Source organism: Teleopsis dalmanni, chromosome X (assembly GCF_002237135.1).
Source record: "Teleopsis dalmanni isolate 2A chromosome X, ASM223713v2, whole genome shotgun sequence".
In the NCBI taxonomy this organism is placed as follows: Eukaryota; Metazoa; Arthropoda; class Insecta; order Diptera; family Diopsidae; genus Teleopsis; species Teleopsis dalmanni.
Window position 1 is genome coordinate 16,188,520 of NC_051848.1, and position 16,805 is coordinate 16,205,324.

A 16,805-nucleotide genomic window follows, 5' to 3' on the forward strand; every position below is an offset into this window, starting at 1 on the left:
GCCTATGAAAAAAGTGTAAAAAATATTTGTCCAATAAAGAGGTTATCACCGAAACAAACTTCTTTCATTTCTGAACCCGAAAACAAGTCCTACTACATAAATGGCTTCGAAACGCAAGAGAAGCGCCGGAATGAATATTTTAAATAAGTTTTCTCATAACGTATTCAAAGTTAAGAAAAGTGACTTAAAAATTAGACTCTATCGGAGGTAATAGGGTGAAGACTCAAATCGTTACGACATATTTTCGGGTTAAAAATTATGTTTTAAAAGAAAACCTTATTTGATTTTGGAGATATCTAAATAAAAATATATTTTGTGGATTAACACATTAATTAAAAAAAATGCTTTATGCACGCTCAATGTTGATAATAAAGTTTCGAAAATGTATGTTAAGTTTGTTTCTGATAGAGAATATGTTATATATTTTAAGAGTTTAAAAAAGATTTTTCCACAGTCCAAGTTTGTCTTCCGATAACGGTAATCATGATATATTTGAAAATATCAACTTTGCTCTCTGAACACATATGCATTTGTTTTTATGATTAACACTCTCTTTCTTTCTTTACTTAAGCGCGGTGTAGACTATTATAATTGAATGTCATTCAAGTTGCACTCTCGCTTGCTTAAATTTATTCCAGCGACCGAATTTGAACATGCTCACATTTAAGACGTGTCATTCAAGCAAAATTTTTGAAGATAAGGGTGTTTACGCACGCTGTGTTCCACAAAAATATACTCTTGAGTGACAAATGCAAGCTTTTGGGTGACAGTCTATCACTCACAACATATTGGCGAGAGGCTGAATGATGTACCAACATGTTGGTTGAGTGTCATTCAAAGGTGCAGACTACCATTTTTGAATGTCATTCTTAGATTTTCTCCCTTGAATAACACTCAAAAATAATAGTCTGCACCGCGCTTTAAACAAAAGTGTTCTTTGATTCAAAGTATACGAGTTAATAACAAAAGTTTGTTGTAGACCAAACGGCTACGCAATGCTTATATTTCAATATTTTTTAACTTATTGTTATAGATAATTTCTTAGCTTGGTGTGGTTCATGCCAGTAAAATATATGAAGAAAGAAAGAAGCTACAGATTGCTTATTATCCAGTTGTCCAGTAATTCAATGTACTACAACATAATGACCTGAAAGAGTCACATTTCAATACTGAAGTCAAAACAGTTAATAATGCAACGATAATTTGACTTTCAAAAGAATATTATATGTAAAAAAGAATAATGTAAATATCATGATATAGATTAAGTAAGATTTTTATTTTAAAATACATCAAGCTTTTGAACCGCTTAATTCATTTTACAAATAAACAATCAATGATTGAAATACATAATTACATGAAATTTTTAGGCGTGTTGGCAAAACTATGTCACTTGGGAGCCATCATAGCAACTAGCTTCTTGTAGTCAATTAGTTCAGTGTTCGTAATCTGGGCCTCGCGTATCAACTCCTCGATTTCATCATTAGTAAGGTTTTCACCAAAGTTGGTCATAATATGTTTAAGTTCGGCAAGCGTAACGAAACCTGTGCCATCTTTATCAAAAACACGAAAAGCCTTACAGATGTCCTCTTCTTTATCTGGTTCCTTCATATTGCGTGCCATCACAACAAGAAATCCATGGAAATCAATAATACCAGTGCCATTTGGATCAATTTCCTGGACCATTGCATCCAACTGGGCCTCAGAAGGATTCTGATTCAGACAACGCATAACAATACCTAATTGTTGCGTGGTGATTACTCCTTTAGCATCTTTATCAAATACGGAGAAGGCGGCCGCAAATTCATCTATTTCCTCCTGTGTTAGAGGTTCAAATATTTTAGACATTTTTCTCTGAATTATGCAATGCAGTAACGTTACATTGATTCCCAAACCAAGAACAAACGTAAATTTTTTTAAATTTGGTGGTATTTCCAAAACGAAGAACTCTAATTTAATATCTATTCTGCGAAAAAAATATATTAAAGAGAATACCAATCAATTTTTTTTGCTTTTCAAATTAATTTCAAAAGCAACTCAGTTTTTCTAAAACTTGATCGATATCAATAGTAATCTGAGATTAAAACGTAATAAAATTGTAAAAGCAACAAAAATTGACTTCTGAATGTATGATTCACATAAATGAATAAATAAATAATTAAAAAGTTTCAGATTAGCACCCTTCATAAATCAAAACCCCTCAAAGACCACACAATCTCAATGCGGACTTCCTCTACCGCGGTTTCCACCTGCGGGCATTGAATCAAACACTTTTCTAGCCGGAGCACTTTCATCCATTTGCAAGACATGACCAAGCCAGCGCTGCCGCTTCAATCTCAAATTGGGATGACTATATTTGGCGTAATTATTTATATTGTATAAGTGAGCAAACTAAAGCGTTTCATATACAAAGTATATAATCTGAGTAATCAATAATTGCGATAAATATTCTGAGTGAAATCGAATGCCTCCGAAGACTGTAAATCATTCACACTGTTGCAGCAGTTCCTTTACATTTCCGCATAGATAGCAGTTCCCTTTTAAAAAGACGCGATATCCCTGCCTTTAAAATTGTTCTGAAAATTTAAAAGAATATATGTTAGTAATATGATAAATGCAGTTCCTTGTCATAAAGTATAAAAGTTAACTTACATATGTCAATCTAAAATAGGAGCTTGACAGCCAAAATGTAGGAGCTTGACAAAATCTGTAAATCAAGAGATTGCACTATAACTTGCGTTATATATAAATTTGAACCCATCAGAATAAAATTTGCTGTTAAAATTATATTAAAATTCGTTCTAAAAATATTTATGGGACTAATTTACGTATACATTGTTGGGCAATATTAAATCACAATAAATAAATCCTCACATAAAAGCAAATCAGCACATACATACAAAAAATCACCGCATCGGCAGAGATAAAGTCCATATAATTAAAAATATAAGGGATAGCTGGAAATTAGAAACGGCAGAGAACATCGAAATACAAAAACATCTGGCCACACCTCTGCTTAACGGCGATAAGGTCAATGTATCATCATGGCTTTTTAAATACATTTTAAAAACAAATCCAAGCAAGGTACCAGTTCACCGACCTACCTGCACATAATCCTACTGATTAAAATTAAATATAAGACATGTAATGAGTGTAAATAGTTCATAAGTTCGATGTTTTTAATATTAGGAATTCTCCGGATGAAAACAAAAGCAAATTTGCCGAAATACGTCTATACGTAATATACTAATTCAGACGCCAATAAAATCCTAAAAAAAAAAATAGTTTGGACGTAACAACTCAAAAATTAAAAAAAAAGAATATGATATTAAAACTTTGGAAATAGGGAATTTAAAAAAGTAGTTTCAAAAGCGATCGGGTTTCATCCCAAGCTCACTCGTACACACAAATGACAAAATGCCACCACTACTCTCATTAGCCAATAAATCGATCCATATTACAAACTATAAAAACATTTAAAAATATTTTCAATTCTCTAAGGAACATTAAATCGTTTCGTTATATTCAAAAAGATTGGATTAGCACCAAACCTAGTCCCAAACAAAGAAATCTGAAAACGTTTGACCCGAATAGGAATTTCAGTTTTCATTGAAAATAAACTTCTTTATCCAATTTATGTGGACCGTGAAGTGATGGACGAAACAATTTTTTTTGCTAGTCACTTTAGACACCGAAATGGTGGGACAAGTAATAAGCATTACTAGACTTATTCTTCCAAACACTTTGTTACAAGATTATATAGCTCACCAATGGAAACGGCATCCACATTCAATTGCACTAGAAGCTCCCTTTTCAGATTGAAATAAAAAAGAAATATCTATTTGAAATCCAAATTAAAAGATAGGGATTTATTTTTTAAATGCGAATAAATCAATATTTCTTAAAAAGCACGCCTGCTAGGATTGTACTATGCTTCTTATCAGTTTCAATCAATGTACCAATCGTTTTAGTATCAAATTGAAAATTCATTTACCTTAGATATCTGTCAGAGAACAAAAAATCATTAAAACAGTTTCTCTGTACAGTAAGGTTTGATTTTTAACTACAGATTTTGGTCTCTAGTGCGCCTTGTGACAACTATTTTCGATTATTGTTATCGATAAACACAGCAATATATTTTATCGCGGATTAGTTTAAACGCGCAGAAAATAAAGTAGTTTGCGAAACTTCAACGAAGAGATACCGCTCTATTGCACATAAACACATATATTTTTATAAAATGATTTATGAGGAGCTCTTTGCAAATAAGGATGACTACGAAAAGAACGTCCATTGGGTGCATTGCCACCTTTGCTATGAATTGTACATAAAGAGGGAACGTACCTTTTTTTTACACGCTTGTGATCATGTAACTTGCGAAACGTGTTCCACAGCATCACCAACTTCGGTCAATTCGGTCACTTCGGTTTTGTCAGACCGGAAATGTCCGGTTTGTGAGGAAGTAGTAAGCATCAGCGAGATAAATAATGACATGCCGCAGCAAATGAAGAAACTCTTTCATCCGAATCCCTGGCAAGACGAGATGCCTGCCTTCCATGTTTTGCAGTTTCAGCAGAAGCAACAAATTCACTTGTACCAGGGCATGATAGAAATAGTAGATATAATTTGCAAAATAAATGTATTTGTGCTCTGCTAATCTTATCTAAAATTTTTAGGCACACAAAATAATGGCAATGGAGGATGAAATAGCTGCATTACGCGTTGATGATAAACCAAACCAGGATGAGTTGGATAAGTTGCGCCTCGAGCGCAAAGAGCAGGAACGCGAAATGTGCCAGATTGCGAAGAGGCCCAAAACCGCGGAAACGGCAATGTAAGTTTCCAAGCTAATAAGATTTACATGGGATTCCATAATATTTCTAATGTTGGCAATGCTTTCTAGGACTGAGGAAGTACAACAAATGGGTGCATGCAGTTCAGCAACTGAATCTGGCAATGGTTGTGTACATGATGATCCAATAGGTGAGCAGCTTGGGGATATACAGCCGTCTGGACGTTCAGACCAGTATATATCAAATCCGTTTGAGGCGAACGTTGATAGTCTAAAGCAGCCTGCAGACTCTGAGTTTAATTCTTAAACATTTAATGTAAGTTTTTTTTTTTTTTATTTACTCTAATACAGTGTTCGCTCGAGATTTTAACACATAATAGAGAATCCATGCTTCTTAAGTAGAAATTTATTTCAAATCTTCCAAATGACTAAATTAGGTAAACTTTTGACGGCTAAGACCCTTTGAGATCGCCTGTGACTAAAACTAAGCTCATCGTGGAACACATTTTGATATGCTTTCAATCTACGTGTGCCCCATTGTTAACGATGACTTTGATAATGCAGTAATTTTAGTCTAACTGTCAGTGGTGAAATATTCTTGCCTTTGCTTGTTGCTGCTTTCGTCTTCATTAAGCAGAATCTCCAGCTTGCGTAGTTCAATATCTTTTTCTCACCCAAGCGATTTCGCAAGATTAAGAGATTTCGTCAGCCTCGTCTTCATACATATTCTCTATTCTGTATTTCGTTGAATTGGTTGGTTTTATCTGATTTAATTACGTGTCCTCAGTATTTCTTAAAGTTATACGCGTATGCAAGTGTATTTGAATGTCCATATAATATTTCCAGTTCATAGTTATGATATTGGCATTAGCTTCCGTCTTCTTGTGTAGCCCCGATTCTTTTCCGATAACTCTTTCACTTATATATTTGGAATTTTTCGTTTATTACAATTAACTTCCAAACTCATTTACTGATTTTGGACACGGGATGATTATTTTGTGCTTTAGATGTTTTTTTATTTCGAATAGCGTTTGGAAGGATATTTTCAAGATTGGGGTAAAGTTGCCTGTTCTGAAAAAATCTTTTCATTATGCTATTTGTAGCTTTCTAACAATAGCTTCATATCTATTAGTTAGAATAAAAGTGACTTATAGTTTTGAACCAAAGTGGATGTTATAGTGGATGTTTTAGTGATCAGAATAGGCGGCATTACTTATATTTCTTCCCGGATGTCCCAGAAATATGAATCGTCGCGTACTTTATTATTCATATATACATATATCATATCCTATTATATATATTAATTTTTTTTTTCTTATAATCATTTGATAACTTAATATAGACTTTTTTATTTTTTCAGATACAACTTTTATTAATAAAATTGTGTTCATTGTTGTGTGCAATTTTTAAATAAATATATTTTGTACACGGAAACCTTTTTTTGACTTGGACCAAGGACTTCATCTTAGGCTTCATCTCATCCAACTTTTCCAAATCGCATTTTAAAGAAATAAATAAATAACAATTTTTTTCTTGAGTTTTAAGTAGTTGTCTAACAGTAATGTAGAGTAATAAAAAATAAGTAATATATATATAATATATATATATCTTAGCTTATTATTTGGAACATATGTATTTTGCCGTCCGAAGTTTGGTTGTGTTTCCAGAAAGCAGTTGGCTTTAATGTCTAGTTTAGTAGAGACTTCAACCAATTGTGCTTCCACCAAGTCAGAAGCCGCAATTTCATTAGGTAGCTTTTAAGTTGACTTTAGTTATAAAATATAATATAATACGAGTGTGTAATAACCTAGAAGGAGCAATGTAACACTCACAGTGCCGAATTAGACATTTAATTCTACATTTCTACATCAAATCAAAAATTCATATGACAGCTAATGATATAGTTCAGCAATCTCATTGACTAACTGCTGGAACTAGTAAAAAGTGTTGAGAAACAACCACTCATGTCTCCATGGATTAGTGCAAGCTGTACCCAAACTTAAATTCCTGTTCTTCACCAGAGAGAAGGTACAATAGGTAAATGCAACTGAACAAATCCTAGGATGGACAGACGGCATTTGAAGGCTGCAGTTACAGTGTTTGAGAAGAGATCTTAAAATGAAATATTTGCGGAAGAAATTTGTTCATAAGATTGGTTGGACCAATACTTGAATGATGCTACATTCTGAAGGTATTTTAATACTAAGCATTTAAGTATAAAAAGTCTTATGATAAACATATATTATAGATTTAAATTTTTATTTTACTTTAATCGATAATGAATTACTTATTCACAGACTCACGAATAGTTTTTGTTCCAGGCGATAACAGCAATGACATCACCAACATAAGGCCACATGTGTCCGTTTGAGACGAATATAATGCTGAAGATGCAGCCAACATTATAAACTGATCTTAAATACAACAGAAAATAGAGCTGGCATAAAGCTTATTTAGTATCCTTTTAAACCCAGTCATTCGTCTCACTTTCTAGTGCCAATATTTTCACATCTGTTGACAGTTATCTGACCTAGGCACCTCGAGTAAATCTGAAGGTATGTCCTGGGTAGACTGAACTCAAAAGTTTAGTTGTATGTAGACAATAAAGTTGATTATTTTGATACACAAAATCGTTAAAAATTCGTCCGTTCTTCCAACTGAACTAAGAACAACAGATAAAAGCAGTTAATATGTCGAACAACGTCATTAAGCTCACAAGATATTACGCCGTAAGTATTTTTTTATTTATTTATTAATAATGAGAGATTGATACAGGTCTGGACACTGAGGCCTTTAGCTGTTAGACCGTAAGTATAAACTTCTCTATGAGTTGAACAATACTGATACCATATCATACGTAGTATTTACAGGTTACCTACCCTGATTAAAAAAGATATTTCTCAACAGCATGTGGACCTGTTAACTTTCTTATATTGAATAATCCTCGATTAGTAATGTCCAATCTGAAATTATCGGCGATCAGGCAAGTTGTGATGCTTAATGTTTAGTCTGCCTACATATTTTTATCTTTTCATATTCAACACAATCGTACCATCACATCTTCATCAGAGAGCTACGAATTTCATCATCACAGTACCGTGCTATATTGAAGCATTCAAGAGAAAAGTTCTTTGGAAGATAAATTGTCGCTTACGCATTGGTAACGTTTATCGTATGAAATGATGAGCTGTGTGAATTATATCCCAACAATGACATAATACGAATATTAAAAGTTAACGGCCTACGAAGTTGGCCCAGTTATAAAAATGTTTGGCTCTTTTCCTGCTGGCGGAAAGCACGGTAAATGACGTCTGTATCTTCGGCACAAAAACCAAGTGACAAATGATTTGAAACCATTCCCTGCTGCCAACTGTGGACAGCAAGCGGTTGGTGTAACTAGCCAGGGGGAGATAATGGAAGCCCCCCGCTACTGAAAGCTCACAAGGACGACACAAATCTGTCAAGCCAACAAAGTAGGTATGAATTATTTCAATGTTCTACAGACACTAACTGAAGTTTCAGTCATTTTATTTTCATTTTAACCTCATCTCTGTTTGTCTCCGTCTTTCTTTATTTTCTACTAGTGAAGTTACTAAATAACTGGGGACTGTGTCATATGTATAACCAACGCAAAAGTTAACATAATGTACCTACTGGTATGAACCAGATATTGTAAGAAGTTTTATTAAAGGATCTCCAATTAGAATAGTGGTAAAGTGCTGATGATATTAAAACGACTTCATAGCAGCAGTTGTGCAGCGCACCAATTTCCAGTGATATCACGAGGAAGAATTGTCGACCGCGGCCTATACGATATATTATGTTTATACATATTGTTATACCCACTGGTTATTTGTTTTCTAAACAGAGCGAAATTTATGCATTAGTTGGAGACAAAATAAACGCCACAGGAATATGTATGCAACCGCAGCTGGACAAAATAATAGATGAAACGATAGTTTTCAGCGACATTTTGTAGCGATAAATCCATCGCATTCATAAAAGTTTGCTAGTTGAGATATTGTACCTTTCGTGATATAGCGTTTATAGAGCATTTATATATCCAACTTAATTATTTACGGTTAAGAACTCTCCATCGAGATATGTTCTGTTGATTATCATACAGCTGTTTGCAGTGCAGATGTTTGTCACGTTGCTAGAGCGTCGCTTGCGCTGCACCAAGACTGTCTAACTATACGCTCCGAAATCAGTCGTCAGCTTCGAAGCCCAAGTGTCTTGTAAGCGACACTCCCATTGATTCCCGGACAAGCAGATACACAAAGCAGGCTGCAAAAAAGGCAATAATGACCATTCTGCTTCAAGCAAAGCAGACTGTAGCACTCCAATAATAAAGAGAACATATTTAGGCTTCCCAATCCGGAATTAATAATCTAAACAAACACATTAATTAAAAAGCGCAAATTAATTTAACATATTATCATATGTCAAAGCCATACCAGAGCAATTTGCTTTGGAAGAAATTCAAAATAACACGCCAAACAACTTTTTATTTCTAATTCGATCTTACATATATTTATATTATATTTTAAACATATTTTTTGTGTTATTACATTTACAATAAAATAAACAAATAAATAAGAATTTTGAAGAAATGCGAGCGGCCGAAGAGAAGCTACAAAAAACAGAATTCCAAGTTAACAGTAGTGGCTAAAAAATGTGTGTATATTTTTAATATATTGTATATAGAAAATAATAGAGTTTTATGTGCAAGTAATAAGACATAAATATATTAACATTCGTTTTATAATTATTGTTTTGATAAAAATTTCTTAAATATTTTATTATGATTATATAACTACTTATTTATTCATAGTGATTATTTGCTTGCGTGTTAAGCACTAAAAATGATTTGCATGCTTGGTAATAATTTTTATAATATCTGAAAATAATACAAACTTGCAAATCCAAAATTTATTGATAAACTATTACTATTATTTGTAATAGTCGTATCATAATGTGTAATATTGATAATGATAAACGACTTTTATTATTATATGAATTACTGTTTATCGCAATGCAAATGTTGTTGCAATTGTACAATCAAATCAAGTTCCTAGATTTATTATACATAAAACATAGACTGATTCTTGAAATTTTTATTGAATAAAGCAATAAGAATATCGAGGAGGTTAATTGGTTTGTGTTAAAAACGAACAAAACAAAACTGAATGTTCGTTTGTTAAAATACATTAAAATTAAAAAGTTTAATAAATATTTTGAAAAATAAAGGCTGCTATTCGCATATCTGAATCTTTAATATCTGATTAGATAGTTTTAGATTAAATTAAATAGAAAAATAGATTAAATAGACTGATTAGATAGTTTTACTTTAATAATTTGTAAATGTACTTGTGCTGCTTTATCTCAGTTTGCTAAAATGTTATATATTGAGTTTTAATATAAATTATTTAGCACACATTTAACGCATTATAGCAATTTAGCACATATGTAACACTTACAAATAATGCATTTTGATAATGTCAATGAATTTTGAGCACAAGTAAATAAGAATTCTCTTAAAATTAGTCATTTTATAATTGCCAGCACAATATATAGTTCTGATTAAATACATCCAAATTACCAAATTTATTAAATTCGTTATATTCACCTTTATATGGCAATAATCATTTTTGGCTGAAGATATTTACATTTGCATGTAGGTTTATTACCGCGAGAGCGCGCGGTGCACGTTTGCTTAGCAACGGTAGTGATTGGCAACGCATTGTGTATTTAACAGAAATGTCAACAAGCAAAAACAAAAAACAAAGACTTGACATGGCTGTCACTTTAGCTGCTACATTCATTGCACATAGTTTGCTTGATTGGTGTGCGTGGGGAGACGTTGCATAGCAGAAAAATAATAATTGTAATCAAAAAGAGGGAGAGCAATTTTTATTATAAATATTTTATATAAAGTGTACTTGTAGTTAATAATAACACATAATCTACAAAAACAAACATGACTGATGTAAAAAATGATATCGATAGCGACTTGGACCAGAATTATTCACTCAACAGCAATGCAGATCCTAAAAACATGCAAGAGCTAACAATTTATGTGAGTAAATATTAAACATTTTTGTGATTTGTTGTTTTCTTTGTTCACTAATAGTAATTCTATATTTTTGAGTTATTTGCATTAGGTTTGGTATGCGTGTGTGTACTTGTTTGTGCGCGATTAATAACATTTCGCGTTCTCCGTTCTGTGGCCTGCGGCCTGTGGCCTGTCAAATGCAGCGCATTTTCGCAGTGCCAGGCGAAAGAATACTCCCATTGTAATTTTCTGAGTTTTGTGTATTAAAGCTTTTTTAATTATTTGCTTATTTAAGTCCACTTATCATTATAGCAATGTTCATGCGGACGCACAGCAGCTTGGCATGGGTGTCGGCATGGGTGATCAATGCGCTTCAAAACGCCACAATGCCCTGCCTCAGATGTCCAGTCTATTTTGTCAGAGCACTTCTTTGGGGTTTTCGACCGCCAGATCAACGACTCAAGATAGATTATCGCAGAAGTAACTTACTTTTATTTTTATGACATATGCAGACAGTTTATTTTAGAACTTGCCTGCTCTTGCATTCGGTAGTATAACTACATTCATCTATACTTCGATTTACTTCAACTTTTGCAGCCCCAAGTATTTTGTCGACGTTAGCAACGGAAAATGTTTGCTGTTGCCATGCCTTCCATGCGGTTCCAATAGCTGCAGTGACACGGCACGTACATCGCAACGTATCGCTGATATTTATGCAAAATATTTATTTAATGCATCCATCTGTGTAACGAAGTTGTTTTAGTGGCAACAACATGGATGGTTGCAATATTGGATTGTTTAAATGCTTCGGGTGTGTCCTTGACGTGACTCGATACCTCCTGGCTTAGTGTGAATATCGAAAGAGAAACAACTGTTCTTCTTCCGTCTCTTCTTTGAACAAATGCTGCGTTTTGTTAATGAAAGCATAATGTACCGAAATTTATTTATTATTTTTTTTTCAACTGCTGAATTGAGAATTCAGTGACTATATTCGTATATAATCGCTTATCCTTCCGAATTTTGTGATTGCTTTTCCCATTTTGCTTAAATGCTTTGATTTTTCTTTTGAAGGAAGATTACAAATACTATTGAGATGATTCATTTTTCTGTTTGTTATTAAAATAACTTAAATATAGTGCAGTTTTCTCCAATTCAATTATGTGTAGAACGTGAAATCTAGTCAAGGAAATCACTAGATCTATATTGTGCAACAAACAAAATGAATATCTCCTTCTGTGGCATCGTTTTTCGATAATAGAAATCTTCATCTATCACCAAATAAATCCTCAGCCACCCTCTTTACTTCTTGGACTAAACAAGTATCTATAACTCTGCCCATAAATATCGGTGAATTCAGGATCCCCGCCACCACCAAATCTTAAAGCCGGGGTGTCGTACTCGACAGTATACTGACCTTTTCTGTACATGCCTCTGCTATGTGTGATCGGTAATAGATCGATCTTTGACAGTCTTGTCATCATACTATATAGTCTTAAAGTAACCTAGTGCTGACTGTTTTTATCAGTTGCAAATTAATATAAGTTGGTCGTCGATTTCATATATCCCAGGTTTGGCGTCTGTTTTCTCATTAATATTTTGCAATATGATTTTGTGCTGATTACTAATGACTTCCAATGAAAATTTGTGCTTACGATAATTTATATATAAGTAAGTCTAATCTGTTCAATTTTACAATAATTAAATCTGCCAGACACCAAAAGTCTGTTGTGCCTGAATCACCTGTCACCTCGTTGTCTTTCAATAACATACTTTCTGGTTTTAATAATATCTTTTGCTGACCAAATGCCAGATAGTAAGATATAAATTCGGATTATATATTTTTATATCGGTCTTTTACGGGATTTTATCTATTATTACTTTAACATATGGCAATATTTGTAGATATGGTATTGGTATATTCTATTCTGTTTAGAACGCTTCACACTGTTCTAGCTTCCAACTTCGAACGAAAACACTTAGTTAGTATTGCAGCCCATGGAGATTTATAAAGCAAAAAATATAAAAGGCAGTGTTGCGGTTAGAGTTGGCATTAGTGAGTGGTCTAGTGAGACTTAATTGAAACTCTTCTGGGTGGAGAGGACAAACCTGCCCACTTTAATAAGTCGAAACCAAAGATAAATTGAACTCATATTAATATGTGTATTAGGATATGAGAACAGATGAGCGACGTCATGAGGAGTAGAGCTTCAGTTAGTGCAGATATCGGGCATCCCCAAATTTATCCGTACTTGACTTTAGTTTATTTTGGCAGCTTAACTATAAATACTAGTCTTTAAAAATGTTTAGTCTATTTCTGGTATCAGTCTTTAGCGACGATCAAATAACTCCTATCGTAGCTTTACCCTTTCGTAAAGAAAATATTTTCGGTTAATATCACTTCCTACAATCACAACTCTAGAAATGTACGGTTCTATGTCTTGAAGTCACTTCTTAGAGATGACCAAGTGTCAAGTTTCTTGTCGAAGTTTCATCCTAACGCAGAAAAGATAATTTCAGCTGGCATCGAACAACAAAAATACTACTCGATCTACAATCACCACAATGAGATGTAAAAGTTGGGATTAGTAAATCTTAAGCTTTTTTTCCAACAAATAAATATATCCATAATATAATTTGATTACTGATCACTGTCAAAAAATTATATATCTTTAACGTAAATAGTGGGTTACTGGTATATTATGGATATAAAAACTGAATGTGGATTGCTTCCAGCTCTGTAAAAAAATATTTACGCCGAATATTACAAACTTGGTATCCTTTTCCAGTTATTAACTTTTGAGTTATTGAACTATCTCTCGATTAGACATCCAGAGAATAGGATAGGTGTCAGAACTAATCTGAATTTTCTTCTAACCACTGTAGGTAGGCTTTACCAGGATTGTGTCAAGTGAAGATATACTAGAAAATATTTTTTTTGGAAATGTGTCCTCTGTAGATTATTTTGTCAAGTGAGAATCTATCCCTTAATCCCAACTAAATACACCAATGGTTGAGCGCTTAGTCAATCGGTCTTGGAATTGAAGTAATTATAGAATTGTGCTTTTTATAAACAAGTCCCTCGAATATTATTCGATCTATTTGAAGCTTGAAGCAATTTGATGTTCTCTTATGCTTGTGCCCGATCATTTAGCACTGTGACCCATTCGATTATTTTTTAATTAATTAATTAAATTAATTTTTATTTTTTGTTTAGGTACAAAATTTATTGCAAAATGTTCAGGACAAATTCCAAACGATGTCGGATCAAATAATCACCCGCATCGATGATATGGGCAATAGAATAGATGACTTGGAGAAGAGTATTGCGGACCTTATGAACCAAGCGGGTGTTGAGGGACCTGAAAAGTAATTGTGTTAGAAATAATGCACTGATGAGGCTGTTAACGAATTCATAAAGAACACTCAACTCTACTACTTCCCTCTCCATACCAGTTTACATTTAATATTTTATACAAGTGAAAATAATATTTAAAGAGAAATTATATCATTTTAAAAATACAATACGTAACAAGCACAGCCCAAATAAAATCAATTATTATTATTCTAATTATTCTAATTATTATGATTATTATTTTTATTATTATTATTATAACTCTTATTATTCTTATTGATCTTATAATTATAAATGAATTATTTATACATTCATACCTAAGATGTACATGCATGCATGCATGCATTCATACATAAATAATGTAGAGATACGAAAATATTGTATATGCACATATATAGGCACGAGATATTGAAATTTCTTAAGCAATCAATAAAAGTTTTCTTACTTCCCCACTTATATACATTATAACTTACATTATAACTTGATGTTGATTAACATTTTGTAATAGTTTTTTTATTTCATTATAAACTGAAACTGTAAGATATTTATTTGATGAACGAATCGTTTTGCTGGACATATTACCGTTCAGCAATATTCAAGGAAACTAAAGCAAATCCTTTTTGTTTTTAAAATTGTTCAAATAAATTATATACACGTAAACGCATAATTAGAATTTAATTTACATATTACATATTACATATTACATATTCCCTATTACCTATAAACTATTAACTATTAACTATAGTTATGACATTCATTTTAGCTTGTGTAAAAACTTTATAAATTAAATTGTCAATTTTCCTTAGTTAATATAACAAATAAATTTTTGAAATGGAAAACGTGAAAAAAACGTAAAACAACACAAAATTGGTGTTTTTTATATAGAAAACTACTTCATTATATTAACTAAATTTGAAGAAACTTCAGAATTATAATTAAATTCACATTAAAATATGTTTCATTTTAAAAAGAGCATTTGGAACATGACTAACGTCTATCTCCCGAGTATATTGTCAGTAACATGTCTAGCGGCTGCAAAATTTGGGAAGGTGAAGGAGTCTCAATATCCTACATCGCTCATCGCTAGAGACTAATAAATCTAAGAGATGGCTTATAGATTATCCACATTAACCTAATGAAATCTATTATTGTTTTTCACATCAAAGATAACCTCAGAAGGTTGGTTTTTCCCATTAGGTACACCTGCTTGAAAAATAAATCTGAGGTATATGAGTGTTATCAAGTGAAAGCAATTGCGGTTCGAAGCGTTATGGTTTCTAAGGGGTAATTCAATACGGGGAAGAAGTTGCAAGGATTCAATCCCAACATTATCCTTTTATGTGTATTGTTAATTATCGTATATTTGTTTAACAATTAAAAGAATATACTCGTATTTTGCTATTTTGAGGGCATCACAATGAGCAATAGATGTGTTATCTGAATTAATAAACGTCTATCCTTGCTTTCCTTGGAATATATCTAGTGATGAAAATTAGTCGTTAGTTACACATAAACTTCTAACTTCTATGAATACTTAAACCAAAATGGCGGCAAAGGTCGTACTAGTTCTGATAGTCGTTGCATATAGCAGATATTAAATTTATTTTTAAATTTAACGTCCACACTCCAGATAGAACAGTGTAGAAAATGAATATAAGCTTAGAAGAACCTAGTAACTCCTGGTTCTGAATTCTGATGCAATGAAGTCCTGAATGTAATGACAATCTATTATATGGTATGGTGTATATGGTATAGTGATTTTCCATAAATATAATATGTATAATATTGAAGAATTATTTTATGTCTTTTAAATTAAATAAGGATGTAAAGACAACTAAACTAGCTGTGGTAATACGTAATGCAATATGATTATAACTATTGATGGCGGAAACATGGGTAGCAGACTAAAAGGTAATTATATAAAAAATACTTACATTAAAATAGACTTATCAACGAAGATTAAACATGCTGGGAACATATTTTCTAAAGTGTCTTAGTTATCTACATGACCTCTTTTTAAAGAACACCTCATTTAGATTTTCAAAGGGTTTTACAGCTCTTCAAACTTTGTACAGGAACTTGAACTAAGTGGATCCTTAAGATCGCAGACATAACCTTATCTGTTCTAGTTCCAGAAATGGAGTAGATATAGCCAGAATTTAAAGGATTAGCGTACGGAAACATAATTTATATGGTAAAATGTCGAGCATAAAAATAAAGACATTTTCAATGAATACATAAATTGATGAATTGATGAATGCGTGAAAGCATAGAAACTAAGTTAAGCAGATTCAGTCCATTACTAATCCAATAATGGTAGGGAATAATGTTTTATGTAATGCATAAAAAATTACTAATGAAATTGTATTCAAGAATAAACATCCGTAAATCTTTCCATGCAATCGAGTCTTCATATATCTTCCATTTAGATATAGGATCATCCTGTCTCTGTCTCGATCTATATCTTCATACCAACATATCATATATGTAAATGTATTTTTTTTTAAAGCCGAGTTTCTTGAAAATAATACACGTATTTAAGTTAATGTAATTATTACGTTTTTAATATTTTAATATGGAAGTTACAATTGAATCGTCCTTATAAGAAG

At 32.4% G+C, this 16,805-nt stretch overlaps 3 protein-coding genes and 1 long non-coding RNA gene across 5 annotated transcripts; 2 read left to right on the top strand and 2 right to left on the bottom strand.

Moving 5' to 3' along the window:
• Positions 1-1,269: 1,269 nt before the first annotated feature.
• On the bottom strand, positions 1,270-3,848 carry LOC119662482 (calmodulin-beta-like). Of its 2 annotated transcripts, none has more exons than XM_038072113.1 (2): positions 3,766-3,848; positions 1,270-1,958 (listed from the first exon to the last, which is right to left on the bottom strand). In XM_038072113.1, exon 2 carries the CDS (start codon positions 1,843-1,845, stop codon positions 1,387-1,389), a length of 459 nt encoding a protein of 152 aa, XP_037928041.1. In that variant the 5' UTR covers positions 1,846-1,958; positions 3,766-3,848; the 3' UTR covers positions 1,270-1,386. The 2 variants fall into 2 exon arrangements, with proteins under 2 accessions (XP_037928041.1, XP_037928040.1); XM_038072112.1 differs by having other exon boundaries at positions 1,270-1,963.
• Positions 3,849-3,948: 100 nt separating this feature from the next.
• On the top strand, positions 3,949-6,181 carry LOC119662481 (RING finger protein vilya-like). The gene is made up of 4 exons (XM_038072111.1): positions 3,949-4,612; positions 4,674-4,831; positions 4,901-5,105; positions 6,150-6,181. The coding sequence occupies exons 1-3, from the start codon at positions 4,238-4,240 to the stop codon at positions 5,094-5,096; spliced, it is 729 nt and encodes a 242-aa protein (XP_037928039.1). The 5' UTR covers positions 3,949-4,237; the 3' UTR covers positions 5,097-5,105; positions 6,150-6,181.
• Positions 6,182-7,021: 840 nt separating this feature from the next.
• LOC119662483 lies at positions 7,022-9,324 on the bottom strand. Its single transcript, XR_005250787.1, has 2 exons — positions 9,247-9,324; positions 7,022-9,180 (listed from the first exon to the last, which is right to left on the bottom strand). It is a non-coding gene; the product is annotated as an uncharacterized LOC119662483 (long non-coding RNA).
• Positions 9,325-10,594: 1,270 nt separating this feature from the next.
• LOC119662212 (heat shock factor-binding protein 1) lies at positions 10,595-14,652 on the top strand. Its single transcript, XM_038071785.1, has 2 exons — positions 10,595-10,868; positions 14,059-14,652. Exons 1-2 carry the CDS (start codon positions 10,770-10,772, stop codon positions 14,212-14,214), a joined length of 255 nt encoding a protein of 84 aa, XP_037927713.1. The 5' UTR covers positions 10,595-10,769; the 3' UTR covers positions 14,215-14,652.
• The last annotated feature ends 2,153 nt before the right edge of the window (positions 14,653-16,805 follow it).